The following is a 25,464-nucleotide window of genomic DNA, read 5'->3' on the forward strand; positions in this document are numbered from 1 at the left end:
GACAACAGGTCCATACTGGCTGCATAAGATTTTTCTATTTCTAAATGTTACAGTTTTCCCTGTTTGCTCACAAACAGTTAACAAAAATATTAATGACATGAATCAAAATCAGAAAAAAATATTGCAGCAACTGAACATGAGCTGAATTAAAGTTGTACTTCTGGTGATAACAGGATGTTCTGGATTATTTGCAGATTGAGCAGTAGAAAATAAATCTTGTCCAAAAGCAACAATGAGGGCTTCTATGTGCATGCAACTGCTATCCCCTTGGGGCAATGAGCAATCCAGTGATGTTAATTCCCCCTTACCCTTAATTTTTCAAACAAAACTCTGCTGCAATGTGAACAACATCAGGGTTTCTGCTGCAGCAAGAGCTGCTGCTGTCACAGTGCACTGGTTTATTGTATTGTTGTATTAAACACAAACTGTCACTTGCAATAGTTTCCACACAGGGCAGGAAAAGCCACTACCAATGTAACTATAATTATAGTCAACTATTCACCAAAACAGCCCTGAAAGATGCAAGAAAAATCTCCAACAAAATCACTTGTGAAATTTATTAATGAAGAAGGAAAAAATAGTTGAGGAAAAAATACCAAAATTGCTGAATTGCAAAACTGCAAAGTGCAAAAAGAGGTAAAAAAGTATCAGCTGGCCTATCTAACTGAACTATTCTGCTCTTCTTCCAGAACCCATGGGAATCAATGAAATATCATCCTTGGTCCTGCACTTGCTAATTGGAACAGCACTGACTCATGCTCCAATCCTCTACTCTCTCTGGTGCTACAAAAAATTCTTAGTATAATTAGGTTAAAAATTACAAAATACCATACTGAAATAAACACTAGAGAACAAATTATTATCCAATACTCATAAAAGTGCCCCCCAAAATCAAGGCATTGTTCATTTGTGGAATGCGTGCAATTGTTTTTTAAGGGAGTCATAAAAATTCCTCCCTCACTAGGAGTCCCATTTCATGAGGGCAGTGAATTTCCAGAGGACCAAACTTTTTATACAGCCCAAGAGAAATATATTTGGATAGAAATAAAAAAAATGTTTTTAAACTAACAGTTTTAATCCTTCAAATGAGCGAAGACTTGCCTACAATGTAAACAGTGAAAATTTTAAAAAAAGAAAAAAAGAAGACAAGTCTTATAACCTAAAGACAATACCCATTGTCTGGACTTCCCTATTTCCGTGAAGAACATCTGATTTTCATTTCAGATTAGAACATTCTGCTAAAATTACTAATATACTGGAATTTAATTTAATTGCAAAATTTCAAGATGAACAGCTTCAGCTATGACCTGACCAGTATTCTGTAACTGAGAATTCACATTCTAACTCTAGAAACAACAATTCAAATCTAGTGTTGAATTCTAGTTGAAATAACTTATGATGACCTCAGAGTGTACAGTAGTTCTCATCAGAAAAAAACCACCACATGAAACTCAGACTAACAGCTTTTGTAACTGCTTAGCCAGGGAAAATTTGGCTAGCATATCTTTGCAATTCCAAGAACTTCCAGTAGTTTTCTGTGAAGAGATACTCAACTGCCAGAGATATAAAAAAACAGACTTAAAATGTACTTAAGTCAATGGTGAGAACAATAATGACCAACTCTCTGACTTGGGCTACTCTGTTCAGTGTAAAAAGATGCAGAGAGATCTGAGCTGAGTGTATGAGCAGTGGGTAAAGGGGGGTAGGGGGGAGATGGGGAGTTGGCTCCTTCTCCTTTTTGTTTGGGGGTGTGTGAAAACATATATGGGAATTGTTTGTAATGTCAACATGCTGCAGCTTGCAACAAAAGAACAAAGCAGTGATCTAAGAGGCCGACAACAGGATTCACACAAAAGACTCCATAACTGCAACACAACCACTTTAGTGTGGTTTTCTCATCTGCTCCACTGTTTTCTTGGAAATCTGGTGAAATAACAGCATTCTTTAGGAGAGAAAAATATAACATTTAAAAAAACTCCAATCGTGAGTACAGAAGGCCCTAATACAAAGTCTTGACATAAAATGTACGGGCCAGAAATGGACTGAGTCATGTCTGAACTCACTACTATTATTGACAATGCATATATCACATCAAACCAAATACTGGTCTTGAGTAGAAAGACAAGGGGAGAAAGAGAGAAAGAAAGTTTTTTCGATATAAACGTTAGTGTTTAAAATGTAATTTTTTAAATGTTTAATTCTCAAATCTAGAAAGAAACAGGACTTGGCAACAGATGTATATTAGAATAATACTCCAGGCACAAACTGTCCCTCAGGTGAGGAATGTTGCTGACAAGGGGCAATGGGCTGAAAGAATATTTTCCCAAAATGACTGTTAAACTGCACCTGACACTTAACAGTCAAGAAAAACAGGTACTGACAATTTCTAATTGCTCAACGGGAATACAGCTATTGGAAGATGCATGTTTGTACAAGAAGAATGGGAAATCAACCTGACTACTAAATGGAGTTTATACGTAAAAAAGGATAAACACTGGGGCAAGGTAATTGTGCTGTGAATCCAGAAACAGCATCCATGCCATCTCACTTGCAGAGGAACTCCAGAAAACAAATTAAATACAAGCGGAGTACTTGATCCTAATCTTAAGTACCAGTGTTTGTGAAGAACAAATTTAAATATTTTAATAAAAAACAAAATAAATTTAAATATAAAGCAGTTAACAGCTTTACAGTAACTACGAAGGTAATTCACTTAGGTTGTCAGGTAGCTGTAAATGAAAGCATTTGCAAGCATAAGTAGAATAAACACCACATTACTCATTTGCCCAGATTATTGTGAAAGAAAAATGGATGGAAGAAAAATTCTGATTTGTTTTTGTCTCCTTTTAACATGACAGTTTGCTCAGGGAAAGTGCAAGAACATTCTGAAATAAAAACAAGTCCAATATTGAAAAACAAATTGTTCAGAAGCATTCCTGTGTCAACTTACTACTACTATTATAATAATACAAAAATAATAGGAATCTAGAACTATTTATTCAGAGTTTGCCATGAAAAAGCACGCAGTAGACTTGTGAATTTGGCAGTTGAAAAGATTAACTTTTTCATTTCACTTAAAACATATCAATGACACGAAGTAGACTTTCAAAGCTAATGCAAACAGCTGTGAATCAAACTAATTATGGATGAGATGGATCACGTGAGGAAAAAGTCTTCTGGTACAGTTAAACATGAAGGAAATTGAAGTGAATAGGACAGCAGACTTGCATTGCTAAAATGGCAGTGATGATACTGCATGGAAAACTAAGGCAATACTGAGAAAATTTTTAAAATAACAGGAACAGAAGGTTTAAACAAAACTATATTGCAGTAGGACTGCAGCATTTTATAGTAAACTGGAAAAAACACAGTAAAAGTATGAGGTTTTGAATACTTAAAAGAAAACATTTGTGGCCCATGAGTGAAATAGCTCCATCTCCCACCAATAGCGACCAAATTGTCACAAAAAAAGGGAAACCAGGAAAGTATTTAAGAAAAAAAAAGTGGTTTGCATAGTAACATCTGTGACTATGTTATTATAAGCACAAAGTAGGGAACAAGAGCTCTCTTAATCCACACAGTTTTAAAAATACCTTTGGGTGGGATACGATGAGAAAAATCAGGGGAAGGCTTGCAAGACAAGATAAATTTCTGGTCTCGTTTTTTATGTACTAACAGATTTTTTTCCTAATTGCCACTAACCTACAGTATTGGTAGGAGATAATTTCCATTCTCCCCATCGGTCATCTCTGAAGACAGACAGAATGAACTGTTTGCATTTTAAGATTTTGACTCTGCAATGCTCCACATGGCACAGAACAGGAAATTAAAAAGTTAATATATTCCAATGTGATTTGGCATGTAAGTTTTGCAAGTCAGTATGCAACACTTCAGCCCAAAAACCACTTTCCACACAGCTAGCTCTCCTTTACCCTCTAAATGCTAAGGCATATGCATTTCCAAGGCAGAGTGTCCAGGCTGGTCAGGTGGGTTGGGCTGGTTTTTAGCCAGGCTCATGCAGTTCTGAAGGATCCTCCTCTGTCCTCACCCCCTCCTCACCCCTGCTGTGAGGACAAACCCACACTGCACCGGTGTGTCTGCAGGGAGGTGCAAGGCAGCATGTCAGAGGCTGAAAAAAACAGCTATGGGGGCAGGTTGTGACAGAAACCACACTTGACTTTTCATTACATAAAATAAATAACCCAAATAGCATACTGTTAGCAGGAGTCAATACATCACTTTCCAATCTTCTGGCCTACATTAAGCACGTCACCCTAAAAAACTCTACAGCACGCACCTGGGGTCTTCTTCACTCTCTCTCTTTGCTGGATCTACCCAGGGATTCACTCCACAGCCAGAAAAGCTACACTTCAAAAGCTACAAAAGACAACATCTATGAAAAATTACAGGTTTTAGTCTGCAGGAGAATGATTTATTAATGCTGAGAGCTTAATTTAGTAATCGGATGCTATTTGAAGAGGACAGAAAACTAACACCTGACCATGGAATAGTGGGATGAGGAACCTATTCCAGCTTTTGATGTAGTTCTGTCCCAAAATCAAAGTTTAAAAGACTGTGAAAGAACTTTTCCAATTTATTGAAATCCAACCTCATACTGGATTTCATCCAGGTCTATACCTCAGAGGCAAAAGGGACTTAGTCATATTTTTACATAACTAAATTCCTGAGTCATATTACAGGGGGAGAGTCAAATGAAACTCCAAAACCATTTCTGCCATTATATATTTTCTTTTCATAGTATTGCTTGTAATAAGCTAATGTTGTAAGACATTATTACAAAACTCAAAAGCCTTTCATCATTGGAGCATTGCTCATTTCTCATTCAGATTTACTAATGCTCACATCAACACACAGAACACTAAATTTTGCATCACAGTAACAAGAGAAATGACAACTGCTCAGCTAACTCTAACAACCCAATAAATAATTTGTTATCAACCAGCTGTTAAAATAACACTAATAATTTTGAAACATCTTTGCAGTACTAGAGACCTCATCAAATGGAATGCCGTTGCCTAGAAAAAGTGACTAGATGTCACACTAAGCTCTGAGCTGAGTTAATGAAGCAGTGTTGAAATGCAGCCAATTTTATACAGCTGAGATCAATGGAATGATCAAATTGTCGTGATACACATTCACTGAACTCTTAATTCTCATTAAAAAAGACTGCAGCAGCCCAGCACACCACACTGCTGTTACAAATTTGAATTTCATCGTCTCTTCTAATTACACTAACCATGATGAAATTTTGGAGATGCAGCAGAAAAAAAGCCACATTTAAGTCCTTTGTTTCTAAAGCCACATTCTCCCACTTCCTCCTTGCCTGAGGCTCACAGTCACTGTTCTTCTGAACTCCCATAAGCCCCTCAAACTCAGAACATAGCCTACCTAGCATTCCAACAAGCTCCAGACTCCTTTCAGACTACACCAGTTGCCAAGTCCTTTGTCCCCAGGATGGCAGAGCCTGGGCTTCTGGTGGCACTCAGTTATTGTCTTGTTCAGACACATATTACCAGAGCACTGGCTTTGCTCTCCCTCATCCTTGGGTTTCCTCTTGGCAGCTTTGGGATACTGCTCTCACCACTTTCGTCTCCAAGATCCAGACCACAGACAACTCCTCCACAAACACAACAGACCATTTCCTCTCACATATGCATACAAAAAATAAACTAATTTAAGAAATATGCTTAAATTGATGTTTTGATCATGTCAACTCTGCTGCAAGTCACTTCAGTTATAAAGAATATTAGTTTCATTTCTCTGTGCAAATGCTCAGTTTACTACCTTCTGTAAATTATCTAGCAATTTTCAGACTTAAAGAATACTACAATCACATTCATAATTTGCTCAGCATCAGTTAAAAGCTGTCAAACCTGCTGATTCATTTAATCAGCATTTATTGTACTTCATTAATTCTAGATCTAAACATTTTCAACAAAGTAATGAAGTTATATATAACTCAAAGTGGCAGCACCTATAAATCCTTCAAGCCTTTGGCAACTTCTTTAATCCAAAACAATCATGTTTCCTTGTATAACAAGTCCTGTGATGTCTGTCATAGCATCTCACTACGGTAACAACAGTCTTAATGTTATAGCTCCCTTGCATGCCTGAAGTATTCATCAGACCCATATTTAAATATTAACTTAGAGTACTCCTGATACTCCTCCTGAAACAGATACACCCCCCACAACACTTTTTTCAAAGTACAATAAAGATCATGACTGTGAAGCTGTTTTTGATACTGGAGCAAAACATTGCACCTTTCTGGTTATTGCTTTACTCAAGTACCTCACCCCTTCACATTAAAGTAACATTTCTAGATAGGCAGTCGACTCTGTAAGTAATTTTTTCTGCCAGAAGTTCTTTCTTTTTGCTTTTAAACAGAAGAGAGCAAAGAAAAACCCCACTTTACAACCAGAAAGGATAGCAGATTTTATGCTAGATCTGGGAACATCATCCTCCTTTGAAAGCAAAAGGTTCAATGATGACAATATTAATTTTTCAATTTGGAAATTTCTTCATTAAAACAAATTTTTTTTCTCTTTCATAACTGAGCTGAAACCCTAGGAGTTTTCCAAGTACAGTAACCTTTCCTCTAGTGTCCTGAAACCTCATGTAGCATTCTCCCTCAGACACTACTTATAAGGATGTTACTAATGCTACATTAGGAGTGGTAATTTTTTTTTAATGACCTATTTTTTTATGACCAATCTTTTTTGAGTTCAATCTCACTTAGCAGAAAAATCATGTCTGTGATCTTTACACTTCAGTCTAACTAAAAATATATTTAACAGCAAGTATTATCTTCTTTTCCCAAACCTCTCATAACCATCTCTTATTTCCACTGTAGAAAAAGAAATTTCAGTCAGCTCCTTCATCTACATGCTTCAGCTATAGCCAAGATTTTACTTTGTTGAGTAATCCAAATACAATCTATAAACATAAATCTGCATACTAAACAGTATTAAATTACATATTAAATGCTTTCAATAATCTGACCCAAATCCAAACTTTAGATTAAATCCAGAAAGCAGAAATATCAAAAAAGCAACCCCAACCAACATAAAACTCGTCATTCCAAGAAAGGCAGAGTCAGAAGTATTTCATTACCCATCTAAAAGTGTGAGCTTGTGTTTTACAGTTTGGACTCAATCCAAAGGCTGTCCCCAGTTAATCCACCCCTCTCTTTGGGGAACCAGAGACAGCTGGAGAGGATGCTGGCCATAGCAATATGCACACAGCACATGCTGCTGTCACGAATGTGTGCTAGCTCAGCTGGACAAACTCGCAGTGTGTATCACTCAGCATGGAATTCTCTTGCAGGAATTTCCCTCTTCCATTGTGCCACCTGAGAAAATGGGAAAGCAGCAATAAAGCCTACGACTGTGGCTGTTCTTCAGAATAGTGCCATGGCTGCCTGGTATGATGAAGTTAAAACAGACTGCCCCGAAGTCATTCACCTACAAAAGCTACTTTTGTAGATACTAAAAATACTAACAGATGCTCTTTAATTCTTGATCTGAATGAACCTCAGTCATTTAGCTTCCACAATTCCTTTTACTGTTTCTTATAGTGAGACAAAATCACGCAAAAAGACTTCCTAGGGAGGCTGGAAATAACATTTTATTTTGCATTTGCCCCTTCTTTGTCCATGATCTTTTTAAATTCTACTAAGAATTAAAAGCAAGCCTCAATTTCATGACTGTCTGTCCCTGAAAACATGTTCAAGATACGAGAATTGATTACATATAAAATTATTGTCTGTAGAGAAATAGATTTGTTTCAGTGATTGATCTACTCTATCAACCAACTCCATTCTTTCCAAAATGTGAGCACAGTAATCACAGGTACAGCAGTAGCACTATTTTGGTATGCGCCCTGGGTGGCAGAGACAGATCCAGAGATTAGTGCATATAAATCACTCAGTCAGGAAGAAAAAGGTCTACACAATTGCCAACTAATATGAAATGCATGTTTTTACAAGGGCTATTCAAAGAAATAGTATTTGTGGGAAGAATGAGTCATAGGATAGCAAACTTCATATACTACAGTTACTCAAAGTGAGAAGACAAAGGGAATGAAAATTTAGATTTTAATTTTTTTTAATTACCAAGAAACATTAGCAAAACCAGCTGCTGCACTGTAATAATTTTAAATAGCTTTGTTATGCCTTCACATTCTCTTCCAGTAGTAGTTTTCCCCTTTTCTTTTTCACTTGAATTTTGGGTTTGCTGTTGTTGGCACACTGTCTCAGTAGACACTAGATAAATAAACTTTTCAACATCATAAACCCTTCAAAAACCATATCACTTATTCCTTATCCCCTTGAGAGGCTGGATAGCAATTACTTCATTCTTTACAGGTTTACTTCTGCATCCTTCCTCTATGTCTGTGACCTTTCTGCTTTAGTTATAACAAAACAAATGCATATCTTAGCAGTAATCTCCATCTAAATCAGAGTTGTATATTTTCCTTAACTATGTATTTTTTGTATTTACTGATTAACCTACCTAATTTCACACTTTGCTTGCAGGGGATCAAATTCATTGTCAGACAGGCTTGAGTCAGTACTTTAAAATTACAGAAGTTTATTCCATGCATAGTAAGCACTTGAACAGATCCCATATTTTGAGATGACAAAGTACTAACGTGCTTGCACATACAGAATATTTTGGCAAAACTACTCTATAATCTCACTGCTTAAAGTTCATTCTGAATAGACCAGTCATATTATGTTTACCTTAGTGTTTTAACTGGAATAGAGTCTGTCTGCTTGTTGTCTTCATTTGCTATAAGAGAGCCATGTGACACCAAATAACCATTTTGCAACCTTACACTTTGATAAAAAGACACCACCTGCATCTATCCCTGCATGCACTGAGATTTCAGCCTAACTGCTATGCACAGTCTGAGTACCCTGAACTCCCAGGGGGACTGAAACACCCATAGGTACGTGGGGCTTTAACTGAGGATGTTTTGGACTATCTCTGAGGATGCAGAGCTCTTAACCCCTCCAGGCAAACTTGTAATGTCATCTAAAATCTTATACAAGTTACCATTTTCTGGAACCCAATTACTACATGCAAAATTTCATGTTTGTTTTTCACATCCTCCAGGAGTACCAGAATTCCCAACCAGGTCTAAGGACTTGCATTTGGCCTTCTTGCCTTCAGTGACAAAGAGCTGATGAGTCGAGAAAGCTAAAGACACAACGAGTAATATTTGCCTCATACATATTCTTACTCATGTTTTAGCCATGATTTTCACTTCATGCTAAGGCATGCAGCTCAGCCTTACTTTAAGAGTTTGTTATTAGATTTCCAGGGCTATAATTTTCCCCCTATAAAAGCCACTTATATTTATCCATAAAACTGTTAGGTTAACATTGCGATATACCAACTAAATCACTCCAAAAATCATCATAACACTTGTGGAAGGACAGGAGTCTTCCTTTATATAAAAATAACAAACTCAGTAACTCACAAGCTGCTCTTGCTTCATGAAATATTGCATGTCAGGTATAATTTCAGTGCCCCAGGCTCCATACCTAGAGAATGCAACAACTCATTGCTAATTTGAAGCCCACTAATTAGTTAATATTTAGAGTGGGGTTTTTCAAAGTTGAGCAATCTAGAAAAATAGAAACTCATCCTAAAAACTTTTTTTTTTCTTTAAGTTAATCTTCCAAAGATAAAAATAAAACCTTTTTCTCTGGGCAAAATGTTTGTTGTATGCATAACACTATAGACTTCTCTGATGTCTCTTCATAAAGTCAGACACAACCTTCATTTCCAACGCGATGATTTTTCATCATTTTGTCCTTAAGTAAGAGAAGTCTCTGCTAAGGAAAAATTATCACTGAAGTGATAAGCAGTTCTTATCTTCTCAGGCATAAACAGACTAATTTGGGAATAAAATCTGGGTCCTAACTATGGAACTGGTCATTAATTTTTATCACTCCTAAGCTATCAGGTGGTCTCTCCAGGACTCCAGCCAATTCCACAAAACCAAATATGTTGTGCAGCAGATTTCAGCTGGAAGCCAAGTTATGTCTTCAAGAAAACAGACATTGTAAAAAGGAAACTTCAGGAGGGCCTGAACTAGAGTCAGACAAAGGAAATACCAGCACTTTGCAGAGATGTTAATTAAAGTGTAAATACTAGGAAAATATTCAGAATCAAATAACGAGAACACAGTAAAGGTAGGTTACTATAAATTTTAAAGGCTCTTTGGCTGTTTTATAAATCTCTGCAAAATCAGCGTGGACTTTAGCCAACAATATTTGCATTACAGTAACAATCTTGATGTAAATCCTTAAACAATCATGCTGGTAAAATTATTCCATACTTCAGAAAGAAAGAAACCCTAAGACATTGTGAAAATTTGAAAAAGTAGTTTACAAAGGGGTTTCCATATTAGATTTCCCCACAGGAGTAGGTCTTAATGTTGGTGTTTTGTTATTAAAATTTGTGATGCTTGGTTTCCTCTGACCATCATGGGAACATGAATTAGCAATCACTGGCATTCAAGAGGAGTTGTGGTAAATCTACACAATTTTTTAACAACTCTTCACATTATAATCAACTTCATTTATTACCACCTACCAGTTCCACCTACATTTACAGGAAAATCAGCAGTTTATAAAGTTGGAAAAAAAAGGTACTACTGTTGGTTCAGAAAGGTCCTATTGTCAAAATTAGATGTTGATAATAATAAAATATCGATGCAGTAGGTATATGTGAGAATTGTCAGAATGAGTTCTCAGCTCTAACATCAATGCCTCAAGAGAAGTTTGAAAGATATTTCCAGAGGAAACAGAGAAAGTCAGAAGAATGCAAACACAGTGAGCAACTAAATACTCCTGTGGACAACATTTAACAGTCTACAAGATGAACAGAGAACATAAAAATTGGGGGGGGATGGAGTGCATTCATACGTAATACAGTAACTCAATTAACATTCAAACACTCAATAGTTCAGGGAATGCAGAGGCAGACTTGCCTCAAGAAATTCACAGCACCTTTGGGTAAGACCACAACAGTATGTGTTTATTGAAATCTGCATCTGGTAGTCATTTGTCCAGCAGCAAAGTTTTTTGCTTTTTTTACTCAAATGACCTACAGGGGCCCATATACTCTCCAACTGTTCACTTGCACTAAGATGCACATTGTATAATTTATGTTCTTAATTATACAGCAAAGTTTATCAGCATGTTGGTCTGTGTTGTTTAATTTCTTATTTGTCGCATGGGAATAATAGAATGCATCTTGAACAGTCTATTGATTCTTCATTGTAATAAAACACACTGGAATGGAAGATATTTAATCCCTAAATTATTTTACTTCTCCCTTCTTTATTGGAGATTTTTTATTTAGAGAAAAAGGAGTCAACAGTTTCAAAAGCTTTCTAGAAGATATTTCCTTCATTCCCCCATGACCACCCCCCTAAAAAAAGAAAATAAAAAAAAATATGAGAGAATGCATGTTATAATCCTAATTTGCCAAATACTGTCTTATTAATTACATACCTCTTTCAAAATTGTAGCCTGGCCCAAAAGACAGTTTTGTTTTTATAAAACCTCAGCAAAAAACGAGCTAGATATTTTGGGAACTGCAAGTCTTGTCCTCACCACCCACCTAATCCCAAATCCCACTAGGAAGGAAAACTGATTAGAGCAAGGGCAAAGAAAAAGTCAGTATCCTGGGAAGGACAAGAAAGAAGGCTGAAGGCCCTACACCAAGAGGAACATCGTTTCATCTCCAGATACACACTTGCTCCCTCCCAGTATCTGAAGCACCCATTCACAAACCTCAGTTTCTTGCTCACTGACTAACCTGTCTTGCCAGAATTCCCATAGAGGAACTGTGTTCATAACTCAGATACAGTTTTCTAGGGTTACTAACCTTGTTTTTCATTACTCAAAGTGACACAGTTCTTCTGAGCCTCCTCAGCCAGTCATCAAGAGTTAGGTAATCAGAAAAAAAACATTCAAATACACAGTAATTTTTTAGAGCACTTAAGTCATCGTAAGGGGTGACACATCTAGATGTGCCATTTGGCTGGGTCTCAAATTAAAAGGACACCTAGAAACTTTTGACAACTTCACTGTCTCTATTCCCACGAAGTGGAAGTACAAGAAGATTTAGAAGAATTGAGTTTTTTTGGCAAAGAGGTTCACCATTAAGGTGCCTTAACTTTCCTTGCCCTCCCTTTACACAACTTGAATTTTAAGAAGCTTACATGTCATTACTTTTTTATTTGTGGGTAGAAAAATGTCCGATTTTGGTAACACTAGAGCATCAGAGAAAGAAGCTGAGAGCAGAGGGACACATCAAGATATTCTTTCTACAGAAACAAGATCGTAACCACTTGATAATTCTTTTGTTTATCACATACCAATAGCTAGTGCTACAGTCACAGAGAAAATCAGATCTCCATCCCAGTTAAGCAATTACTTTTTTATTACAGAACCATAAAAGGAATCTCTAATCAGTGCAGATTACTAAAATGTTAGAAAGTTTTTTTTCCCAAAAAGTTTACTCCAAGGATTTTTTAACCCAATTTCCATGAGAAACAGAGTACTCTGTCAGGTTTTTATTTCTATCTTTATGTTATTGCTACTGTCTTCACTAAGCCATGTGACTTCAGTGGCATTTAATTTTGTTAAACCTTAACCCAGATCTTCCTTATTCACCTTGCAAAGCAGGCACTGATAGGAACTAGGAACCACCTGAGTCTTTGCCAACAGAACACAGAAGGGCTAGGAATAGCACCTTCTGTGCACTTATATCAGCTTGCTCTTGCTTAAACCCTTGCAGCCACAGAAATCCCAAATCAATCAACAATACAAAATATTATCACAATATTCAAAAGAGAAAAATATGGAATCTTGATTTAACGTAACTGGGATTATGAGGATTTGACATCACAGGTGAAAGGACATTTGAACCAGCTAAAATATTCTCTTTCAGACAGAAGCAGAGGCATAACAAAGGCAAGTGATGGAAAGAAAGCTTTGAGTGATCATCTAAATAAAACAAATCCAAAATCCATAAAGCATGTTCTAGGCCAAGGCAGGTGGACAGCTCAAAATTAGGATAATATAAATACATAAACTGTAGAATAATATTGACGAATTATTACAATATATATTATGACCTCTTTTTCTACATATGTCAGGGTAGTCTCTTCCATATACACTCAGTAATAAAAGCAAGAGTGAGAAGTCGACTTTCAACACTACTGCTACTGTCTGTTGTCAAACTTGGATCCTATATTAAATATAAAAGCAACAGCACTCAATTTAACTTCTTAGTGACAGACTGCTGCAATCTGACTGCTGAAGTGCATAGCTGAGAAGATGGAGAAGTTATTTTACTATTTTAAGCAAGCTAAGAAGATCCAATATAAAACCTATTACAGTTGAAAGTGATCAGTGGCTCCCACTGGCCAGCTCACAAACATCTCTCTCAAATACATGGCTTGTGTTGTAAAGTACTAGTCCTCTTCTAGACAGAAAGAATGGAATAGAGTACAAGGAGAGAACAAATTACAAACCAATAACATTTGGATCCAATTAGGAAGAAACATTTTAAGATCTCAGTGTGTAACCCCCCCACAAATTTCAAGGTGTGACTCTCCTAGAAAATTAGGCCAGAATTTACAGGAAATTCGTAACTCCACTGTTTTGAAGTGATACACCCCTTCAGTGACTCCATATCAGTTTTTAGGCACAGTTGTTCAGCATTGCTTTGCCTTTAAACTCTGGATAATCAGTAGGCAGGTGCAGAAAAAGCACTTTACAGAACGACCTCCACAGGCAAACCAGCTGATTTTTTAACTTTGATCACCATTCTTTACCTTTTCATTATGTAGGATTATATTTTGTGCCTAGATTAGCAGAATTTGTGTCTGCTCCTGCTCATAGTGCAGTCAAAACACTCAAGATATGTTTACTTAAAGCAGGTGAAATACAAACATGGAAAATTATACAGTAATAATATCTATCCAAGAAATAACCCTTTTTTTAGTCCTCCCCTACCACATTTGGCAGTTGGATCCTCACTGTTTTCCCATTAGGTGCTTAAAAATGGTGTTAAGAATTTTTATGAATCCTTCACAGACTTCAGATCACTGAGGTCCTCAGTGCCATAGGAGGGCATGCCTTGATTCTGGAGATGCTTTTGAAGTACTGAGCCTCTACTCACCAGAACACTGAACCTGTTCAGTCATATTCATGCTAATTAGTAGTGAAGGATCATTACATTACATGTGAAAACTACAAGTATTTCTTCTTCTGCCTTACAGAAGAGAAGAGTAAAAAATGTAATTAAGTCTACTAAACTCCTTAGAGGCATGATTAGTTTCTGAAGACAACAAATCAATTTTTCAGATTTTACAGAAATTCACTTGAAAATTTTGGATGCTATGTTCTTCAATAACTAAATATAGTCTATAATCTGAAATAAAGTGCTATTTAATATCACGTACTATTATGGCACAAATTGAAGCATTACCTCATCTGTTCAAGCACTCCATGTTTAGATACTGATCTAATGAGAGTAATTAAAATAATTAATACCAAAGAAAAGTAGTGTACATTTGCAAGTGAACCTTGAGGTGCTGTTATTGTTAAAACAGGAAACATCAGAAAGCACAGACACTTCGAGCCCTCTTGGTAGAGAATGTCTGGTATTGAACAGCAGTTGCCTGATCAATACTGTTTATAAAGAGGACAGACAGTCCTGAACTACTATCTCCACAAGCCACTACTCAAAAGCTGCACAGGCACTATGAAGAACATAGACTAAATATTAATGCTACAGCAGTTTCATAGCACCTGGAAAGGTGCTATATTACTAAAGCTAATTTTTTTTATAGCTCACATAAAATAAGGCACTGACTGCTGTTTGTTGCATAGTTTTTTTTCCCTCACATAAAACCTGATGAGATTATAAGTTTATTCACAGCAGTACTTTCCATTTTATAGCTATGCAAGATTTACTGTGGAAATTTTATATACAGATAGATTTAAACTCTATCAATGTTTTGGCACCATGACAGCAACTCAGAGTTTAATACATAAAAATGTTTTTAATAGTACCATCTGTTGCTAACCCAAATGCCACTGTTCCATTTCTTTCAGTGGTTTTAGTCTAAATTTTTTCCATATATTTGACATTTCAAACAAAAAAGACAGCTTGACATCAACAGTGGCTTAAATGGGAAAAAAAAAAGTAAACTGAATAGTCATAATTTCTTCTATTTCTGCCCTCAAGTATTAATCCTTAAATTTGAATTTTCAGGTTTTAATTCAATTTGACTAACAGCTATACAAGTTTAATAAATCTATCAATCTACGCAGCTAATCAGCAGCACCTTTTATTGAAGGATGTTTCATGCTTTTGAGACAAGGTCACTAGGAGGTTTATATGTCATTTATGTCAATTTATTAATCCTGGCTTGTATCTGCAGCATTTCTATAGCAGTCCTTGCTTTTAAAAAATCAACCTTTGGAATCCAAACATTAACTGTCTGATGAAAATATGCTTGGATCTCCAACACTCTAATCTCTGGTCTTATAGGACTCTCAGCTGAGAAGACTGGCAGGCTGTCATCCTTGAGATGCTCCTTGAAGCACTCCTGGGGCATGGAATGCTCAAAGACATCTTTCCCTTCTGTACAACCCTACACTCAGCTGTCATTCCCCCTCCTTCCCCTTGGCTTTAAAGGAGCCAAATGACTGCACGTGGTCTTCCCTGTCCTGAAGGGACAAACAGATTTATTCAAACATATCACAAAACATGAGTATTTGTGCACATCAGTTACTGGAGTAATTCCTAGGAAGAGCACTTGAGTATTATTAGCAATAATAACTGAAGTTATGAGTAAAGTTATCAGGAGAAAGACGAGATCATGTTGGGATGAAACAGGGGAAACACTTCATAGATACCTCTACAGAGCAGCTTAAGGGATCAGCATAGAGATGTTCAAAGGCTATAAAACCCAGTTTGAACTGGTTTGTGCTGATGTAACAACTACCTCTCCTTAGCAAGATTTCAACACTAGAACTACAATAGATACAGCAGAACATTGTGGTAAAGGACAGACTTATTGCATCTATTTTAGGCATGTAATAGCAAAGCATAACCAGGAGAATGCACTGAAAATTTACATACATTTTTAAATCTACCATAACCAAGCCTCATTTCTCATTTGCACTGTGTTCAACAGGATTTTTTTTTCCTCTTTTTTTCAGAAAAAGATTATTTAAAGGTCTGAGAGATACTGCTTGATGAATGAAGAAAAACGATGACACTAATTGACATCATGAGAAAACTCAAAAAGAAAAAAATAACCCACCTCCTGAAAGGAGAGAGATTAATCTTTTAATCTCTCAAGAAAGAGATTCCAGGGCAGGCCTGTATCTGTCAAAGTGAATTTCTCCTGAAGTGCACCAGATTGAAAACATGAAGGAAAACCAAAAAAGCTCACAGACACAGAAACGTCACAAATATGAATTTTGTCTACCCATCAGTAGTGTTTTTTGTACGGAATTTTCACAGCATGGAGTAAAATTAAATTCTGAATACTGCTTGGTTAACAGAAAAAAAAAGTCAAGTTACAGAATTTACTTTTATAATATTATTGAAAATGTTTTTTTCTGTTTTCTTTGGGACTTGGGGTTTTTTTGGCTATTCATATGTTGTTTCAGCATCAAATTCGTTGCATAATATAATGCAGAATCACAATCAAGAAGGATATTTTTAATAGGAAAGCACATTGGAAATTCTGAGTTTTCTTCCAAATTTGGATAAGCACAAAGTTTCCTTTTAATAGCTGCCTAACATACAACTAAGCCCTGTTTCCCTAGAAAGGGCTGAAAAAAATTATCAGGCACAAACTTCAAATAAGTGCAGAATCAGAATAAAAAATGGTTTTCTCTATTTTTCCCTATTCAAGGCGCTCAAACTACTTTACTAGTAGTTTTTTTAGGGTTTTATTTGTTTTAAAATAATTCTATCTTTTCATAGGATAAGAGTTCTAATCTGCATTGTTTGGGATGCAGGAAACCATCACAGCAGAGAGGTTTTGCAAATACCAAATAGGGTTTGTTCCCTGACCTCAAGAACTTGTCATAGAAATGACAGATACTATGGTTCACATTGTAAGAAACAACTTCAAGTAAAAAATTACTAAAGCAAAAAAAAAAAAAAAAAAAGACCAGCAGAGACATTACAAACTGCTGGCATCAATATGTGACCTTTATAATCACATTCAGAAATAGGAACTCTGGTCCAAGTTTGATTTCTTCTAAAATTCTTTATGATCCTCTTAGATTGCAAAAATTCTACCACTCCTTATGTTTAAATCAGTCACAAAACAAAGTGAACATTTTCTTTTATTTGTTTTATGATATTCTTTCATCCTGATGAAAGCAGAAAGCATGCTAAAGCTTCCTCAGCTTAGGAATTTAAATCCAAAGAGTGTATTTGTACTTGGGTCTTACTAAGAACAGAGAGAAATTAAGCTTCTGTACTTCTGACAAATGGATATAGCTGAAAAGGTCTTGTATAGAAATCCAACTATACACACTACAGTGAATTCATGTAAAAAATTTCACTTTACCACCATCATCACCACTTCTCAAACATATTTCAATAGATGCTTCACTCCCAGTGATTTCAAGAGCACTTATTTATGTTCAAGTAAGGATAAGCCTAGTTATTTTGGTTAATTGGGCCTTAGAGACCGGTGGCAGTTTCTTCTGAAGAAAAAGGCCAACAACAAAATGAGTACACTTAAAGAAGCTTCTTAGAAAAATCTTACAAAAGTGAATGGTTCTTCTCCACTTACAGAATAATCCTGATTGTGGGCTTAGTAATTTGTCCATTTTTACTTACAGAAGTGGGGCACATCAGTAAAAATTAATCTTTAATGGAGAGTGGTCGAGTGCTTATCAGGAAAGCTGTAATTTTAGACTAGATGAAGGACAAAGAGCTCTCCACACCAGAAAAATCCAATCTACTTTGCAGGGTTAAGTCTGATGGATGTGGCAAGTAAGCCAGCTGGTTTGAGAGATGCACGGTGATATAGAACCATAGAATGAGAGAACTATTCAGGTTGGAGAAGACCCTTAGGATCACCGAGTCCAACCAAATATGTAACCATCACTGGGCAGCCCAGCTGAATTCTGGACTGGAAGTCATTCTCAGTTGGTTGTTGTTTTGTCTCCAAAACAATGCCTGCAGTTTCAGGTTAATAATGCAGGAGATGGCTTCACTATTTTAAGCCCAACTATTAAACTTGACTATACATTGAACAAGATTCAAGTTAAAAAGTTCAGGTTAGGAGTAAGGAGACAAAGTGATCTGGAAAACAGAAGTGCAATTTTTAAGTGATCTTGGGCAGCTCCCAAAGTGAACTGTGTCCAGTGGAAACAAGGTCTAAGTGCTGATGTGGGAGTTTCGCACAGCTTCTATTGGCCTTCAAAGCCATGTGTGTCATCAGTTTCTTGATGAAGCTGTACATAAATATCTAACTGGTATTAAAACAACAAAAAATGTTCCACAGAACCTAAATTAAAGCCAGATGTGGAAAAAGCAGATGCCTGGGATTTACTGTAATTTCAAGACAGAATAGAAACATTTGCTAATTTTATTATTTACTGAGTAAATTGTCATGCTAAGGAAGTCAAGTAGAACACTTATAATTTCCTGATGCACCTCACAGTAAAGAAGTAAGGGCCCTATTGACTAAAAATCCTGCAATTAGTAACAAATTGGAATCACAAACTAAATCTCTGGTAAGATTTCTACTCTGGTTACACACCTAATCATCATTATATTCTCATAAGTCATTTTTAAAACATAAGGTAAAGTATGTCAGGAGAGTCTTAATACTTAGGTCAACAGCACAGCACTGAAAGAGGACATTGAACAATGCAAGTTAAAAAGACATTTAGTAAGACCAGCATGACAAAACTTCTAGTTTTTCTCACCACAGCAAAACATTCAACTAAATGTTCTTAATGAATTGACATTTTAAAAGTGATCCTTTGAAAAAAAGACCAGGATGAAGTCGTTTCCCTACCAGATGCCAGTTTATTAGCCTAACATTAGTGATCTTATATATGGAATTACATCACTATGACATCACTGCAGTAAATTTAAGGTTTGCTGATACATAACTTTACAAGTCTATTTTAATTACAGTGGAGCAGTGGCACTGGTCAAATTGTACTAGATAGGAGGAAAGGAAAATCTCCAGTTACTAGAAGACATTTTTATGGTCTCCAAACCCAACAATCATCTACAAAATCTTGAAGAATTTGATTGCAGAAAGGCAAGTAACTTCCCAACAGAACAACCAAATAATCTAATTACCAAAGTGGGACACCCATGTCTTATGAAACCTCCTTGACTGCTTTTACAGTTTTTAGAATACCATGTATCAAGAATATAAATATAAATCAACCTAAAAAGCACTAATCTTAACAAATCTAATGCCTCCATTTTAGCTCAAAAGTAGCCAGAAACCTGAAAAGCCATTTTCTAGTCTTCCAACTCAGCAACATCAATTGCACCAAGTGCATTGTATGAGAAAAACAAGCTCAAAATACAAGAACAATTAACCAGAAAATATACTAAAGGTCTTTCCTATGTACCTCTATTTTTTAAAAACTGCCCTGGGTTATGCCCTGAGGGAGTAGTGGGGGATATCACAACTACCTCTTTATTTTTCAGTCAACAGTGACAACACATAACAAAAATAACAGGTATTTTTACCAAGCATATTCTAGTATCTGCAAATAATCTGCCTGCTGGACCTTACGGTTCAGAAATACAAACTTTATCAAGACTATCAAAATAGTTAATCCTGATAAAACAGATGAGTTTTTACAAAAATATAGCAATGTTACAGGGAAGCAATTAAGGAAAGTTGCTGGTTCTATGGTAGCTGTGCTAATTTGAATGCATTCGCTTTGCAAACATTTTGTACTCCAGCTTTTCCAGCTCTGAGTGATGACTCCACAGCATAATCCTCCCTGGCCAACCCAAGGATTTTTGAAAGCACACCAGTTCAGTTTTTTACGTTAAGCTTTGAACTTCAGTAAGCTGCAATAAACTCGCACTGGACTCTGCATTCTGTAAATATGGAAAACTTTATACACAAAAACTGGCCCCTCTCCAACAGGTCTGTATCTCTCCTGTGCTGACACAAATCCAGGTAATGACGTCAGTTGCTCTGCCACCATCCACCATCTCTGCAGCCTTGCCAAAGAAGGCCACCAAACTGGTCAAGCATGATTTGCCCTTAGTGAAGCCATGCTGGCTGTCACCAATCACCTCCTTATTTTCCAGGTTGCTTAGCAGTGTTTCCAGGAGGATCTGCTCCACAATCTTGTAGGGCACAGAGGTGAGACTAACTGGCTTGTACCTCCCTGGTCTGTAGTTCTCAGCCTAGAAACCCTCTTACTGCAGATGAGTGGCACCTGGTAAAAGGTACTTGTTTCCTTTGTTGGATCCCTCTCATATATATATTTAGATTTTTTTCTGAGTTTCACCAGGCCAAATTAAGAATACATCAGGTACTTCATATTTAATGTCTCCAGCATCTGCTCCAATAACTTAAAAAGGCTAAAACATGAAATGGAGAGCCAAGTCATCATTATCCCCACAAACCTTATTAAGCAACACTGCTGAGCCATTTCCAGCTGAACAAACAGCTATACCATTTGCACAGTAAGTGAATGATCACTTCTCAAAGTCAGCTTTGGAAACATTCATTTGATACGACTACACTAAAATTAAGTTACAGATACCACTTTAATTTTTTTATGGGACAAACTCAATATTGCAACTCTTCAGACAGGGTTATTGCCCATGAGATCAAAACATACCCGTTTCATTCCACATCACAACCTGTGTCATCAGACAAGGAAACAGCATTGTTTTCCCCACATTATAACCCATCACAGAGTCACTAGTACAATCAGGCAGTACACAAATTTTAGATTGGCCTAAAATTATAATGGATTTCTTTATACCACACAACACTGGTCACTTGCTTTCTGACATAGACCTTAAGAAGGTCTAACCTACCTAGAAGCCTGTGTAAATAATGTGGATTTTAGCCCATCCAGGACTCTGTGCAAGCATTGCAAGTCCTGTACACAAGTGCTGAGGAGAGTTACCATGTCAGTGCCATGACAGCACAAACTGCAGTGTACACTGCCAGGGAAACACACCCTCCAAAAGCAGACAAAAACTTTTCAGATAATAATTCAGAACTGTCAAGCAAAAACTGTCACTTAAAAAATTTCTATAATTTCAGAAAATGTAACAACAACAACATGAATAATAAGAGTGCTACACATTCCTAACCGGCTGTTGACATGGACCCCATCATCTATTCTTAAAAAGAATGATCTCCCACATTTCAACAATATTTCCAATTCTATAAAATTAAGAGGACATACATTATTATCTCAGTGGATGGAATATGCATGTGGCTTGTGTAACTCATCCTGTAAATCAAATACCACTGCTTGATTCAATATAATCACATGGTTATCCAGCTGAATATAAAACTAAGCACCCTTTACTGCCAGCCACCCTTTTTATTCTTAACATCCAAAGTGTATTTTCTTACCTCAGCAGCCTGTGTCTCCTGGTGTAATAAAGTTAGACCTGTCAAGTCTTCTAAGAAGGAATGTGAAGAATTAAAAACTTTAGCTAGGAAATTAAACCCTTCTCGTTCATATTGGTCAAGGACCTGTAAAATAAACAAATAGAAAAGGATTTCAAATAAGATGTCCACATCAAATAAGATGCTCACACAATAAAAGTACAATCTTTGTGGACACTCAGAAAACTACTGTATATTGTAAAAAGGTATGGATCATAGAGAAAAAAAAAGGATCATTTCTCCCAGCTCAGTTTCTAAATTGGGGAACGGTTGAGTTACAAGGGAAAAGAAATGAGGTTTAAGATTCCCTGAGGGAAGAGAAGTGAGGTTCAACACTTCCTGGTTTAAATGTATTTTGAGCTTATTATAAGACAGATTATACAGCAAGAAGAAAAACTTTGTTGCAAAGTCATGAAAGGAGCATTTGAGTTACACAAAACACAGTAAAAGACTGTTTCAATACATGGGTTGAGGGAAAGAACCATGCTGGGACAGACTGAAAAATTCTCCGAGCCAGTGTCCAAGTCCAACATCCTCCCTGTCTCCAGAGATTCATGATTCTGAGTCTATTGTACCTGAAAGCACACTCTATTTTTCTATTCTAATTTTCTCAGTTTAACTTTTATTTTGAGAATCCTATAGACTCCTACAAGAACTGCAAGGAGGGTTTTAGCCTATGCTCCTCTCAAACCCCTGACCAGGAAGAATTTTATTTCATTATTTAGCTTAAATAAATATATGAGAGGCTGAGTATGATGGAGACTGAGGAAAAAAAAAAAATGTTGACAGTCAAAAGATTGACAGGATTCTAGACATTTTGTGAAAGTGAACAGCAAGAGCATGGAGGGAACATATGACAGAACAATCCCAGTATCCGTTGTTTTCCTACTTTTGTTCTGAGTTCAACCACTGATCACTTAATATCCTGCTCTGCTGTCACCAGTCTCAGAGATGAAGCAGCTGAGCTTGGCAGACTGCAAAGCAACTTCTCCTATAGAAATTCATGTAGCAGAGGAGGATGCATGTGTGGACTAGAAAGACACACAATATATTAATAGAAAGGAGCAGTTTCTGTGACATTGAAGACAGAGAGGCAGGGGAAGGACGACCAGTATTCCCCCGTATAGAGAAGACAAAGTTTTCAGAAGATTCCATGGAAAGGCTTAATCTGTTAAACTTGCCAAAAACCTTTTCCAGTGAAAGATCCCGATGCCTTTCTCAATATGTACATCTTCACCTCAGTCATCATCTTCCTCAGATAAATCAACATCAGTACAAGAATGAAGGACCAAAAAGGGGGTATGGGTCAGACAGTTTCACAGGTAGCTGTTATTTTTTAGAATTAGGATCATTTCCAAAGCTCAGGTTCTGTACAAGCCAGCACCTCTTCCAGCTGATGATTCTGCCTCTTGCCCTCCCAACCACATACACTGTTCCTGTGGACTTAAACCCTGCGCGTGTCTTGAGTCCTTGCATGAGTCCTCCTTGACCACTTCAGTTCTACAAGCAACACGGCACTGCTGCCATACCACACTTCACAAACACATCCACTGCAGACAGCAGGGTATGGCTGTACTTGAAAAACGCTTCAGCATAAACCAAACACTTACTAAACATCAGAGAATCCACAAACAACTGCATCTCTGTAAGTCCCGGGTCTTGGGAAAAGCACCAAAATCAGCCAACAAGATATGGCTCCCGGGCTCCTGTGCTCAAAGAAATCCCTGATTTTCCAGTCACTGATGAATACACTTCCTGGTATACAACTTTCCTGTAACCAGTGGAATTCATTTCCTCTGGGAAACAAGAAAAAAAAACAACACCCTGGAAGGACTTCAGTTTGTTTTATTGTAAAATAGGTGATTCAGCCAAGTGAGCTTCATTCCAAAGTTTAAGAATGAACAGACAACCCCTGCTCCACTTCCCCCAAAGAAGCCAAGCACCCCGCTTTGGACTATAGCAGGGACACACACACAATTGTTTAATTATTAACTCATCTAAGTCAAGCAAAATCATAATTTACTCTCAACAATTTTACGTTTTTATAGTTCAACAATTCCTAAAGGTCTCAAATAACCTTTGCATTGATAAATCTTAAAATTGTGGCAACTTGCACAGCACAACAGTATTCTCTGGCAAAGCACGACCTTTTACATGGAGTCCTACAGGAATTCAACCTCATTTAAAAATGTGTTTACATTTAGCTGACAGACTGTAAGTTTACTGGTAAAAACAAACTGGGATTTGCACTCAGATCTTCATGCAAAACATCCATCTAGCAGCAGAATTATCTACTGCATACTTAGGTTTCAAAAAAACCCACAAATACAACTGAAACACACCTGTAAAGAGGAAGATGACAGAATACATGTCTATGACAAACCTTTGAAACCTTCTAGACCACATTTTACACTTCTACAACAAATAAAAGCTGCACTTCATGTCCTTTTACTGAATTTGGAGAATTTGCTTTTCATACTTCCAAGATTTATTTTGCCACACATGGGTTTTTGTGTGCTAGTGCAATGACCCCTACACATAATCAGAAATTAAAAAAAGAAAAAAGGTAAGGAAAAAAAGAAATTAAAAAATGCTTAGGAACATTTATTTGGGTTTTCCTTGTTGTTTTTTGTTCCCAAGATAAACAAACCAAGACAAACTCGCCTGACTGTTCACAATGCAACGCAGAGAACTGGGCAACTCCAACATTCCATTTGAGATGCGTCCTCTTAATACTATCCATTATATATAGGGTGAAGTTGCACTGTGGATATATACATACATTTAATGACTATTTTATGCTTCAAAATTCTAAATAAAACAACTAGATGGGCAGAAGTCTCTTGCATCTGGCTCTTTGTGAACCACTATATACAGAGATCAGCTTATAAACTTGGATTAGGTTCACAGCCCTGCCTGTGTATAACCCTCAAAGCAATCAGTGTTACCAAATGTGTTGCTATTGCTTTAATCTGTTGGAACAACAATACAGAGTTTAGGAGACATCTCTTTAGTGATGTAGGCCAGATTACAGTTCATGGTACACTGAAACAATACTCAGCCTATACACAATGAAACTGTAGCCTTATTCTGAAACATTACAGCATTATCAAGAAATGCATGGACAACAACCTAATATTTGGTATCTTCCCAGAGGTAAAAAGTGCTAGAAGATGTAAACTACCTTGGGAAATGCAAATATTATGAATAGAGCAGGGAACTGAGGGCAATCTTACTATATACAAGAAGTCTATCAAACAGCCTTTAAATCTACTCACCTAACTATGCCTTGATCCTCAGTTCCAAAGAACACTGACTCAGGCCTGAAATGAAAATTTCCAGGTATTGCTTCCTCAGTAAGTACATTAATTCTGTGTGCCAGGGTGCTCTGTATGAACTGCCCTGGTTTATTTCAGAGATGTGCTTAACCTTCCTGTATTCCCTGCCCCAGCTATAAATGAATTCTTACGTACTCACACAAAGCAGACTGCTTGACTACTCTGACATCCACAATGCCTAGCATTCGTGTTGGATGAATCACCTGGAAGAACTTTCCACAGAACCACAGGATCTTAGGGGTTGGAAGGGACCTCGAAAGATCATCCAGTCCAAGTCCTGCCCTGCCAGAGCAGGATTACCTTTTATTAAATCCAAGTGCCCTTTGTATAGTGATTAGCATGGAAAAGACTAGGAAGTCTCCCATTAAGCATCTTTGAAAATATTAATATCAATAAACATTAAGATAAATAA

The 25,464-nt window shown here is 36.8% G+C and overlaps 2 protein-coding genes across 14 annotated transcripts in view; both read right to left on the reverse strand.

Annotated features, from left to right (window-relative positions):
• The window catches only part of TSEN2 (tRNA splicing endonuclease subunit 2), a 603,350-nt gene that overhangs the window by 560,403 nt on the left and 17,483 nt on the right, over positions 1-25,464 (reverse strand). The gene's annotated exons all lie outside the window — the stretch shown is intronic.
• ATG7 (autophagy related 7) overlaps positions 1-25,464 on the reverse strand; it is a 119,694-nt gene that overhangs the window by 54,951 nt on the left and 39,279 nt on the right. For all 11 annotated transcript variants that reach the window (XM_051627082.1, XM_051627089.1, XM_051627088.1 and 8 more), the window contains exon 18: positions 21,679-21,801. In XM_051627082.1, the coding sequence (XP_051483042.1) occupies positions 21,679-21,801 (123 nt within the window). The remainder of the gene's footprint in view (positions 1-21,678; positions 21,802-25,464) is intronic.

Source organism: Apus apus, chromosome 9, assembly GCF_020740795.1.
Source record: "Apus apus isolate bApuApu2 chromosome 9, bApuApu2.pri.cur, whole genome shotgun sequence".
NCBI lineage: Eukaryota > Metazoa > Chordata > Aves > Apodiformes > Apodidae > Apus > Apus apus.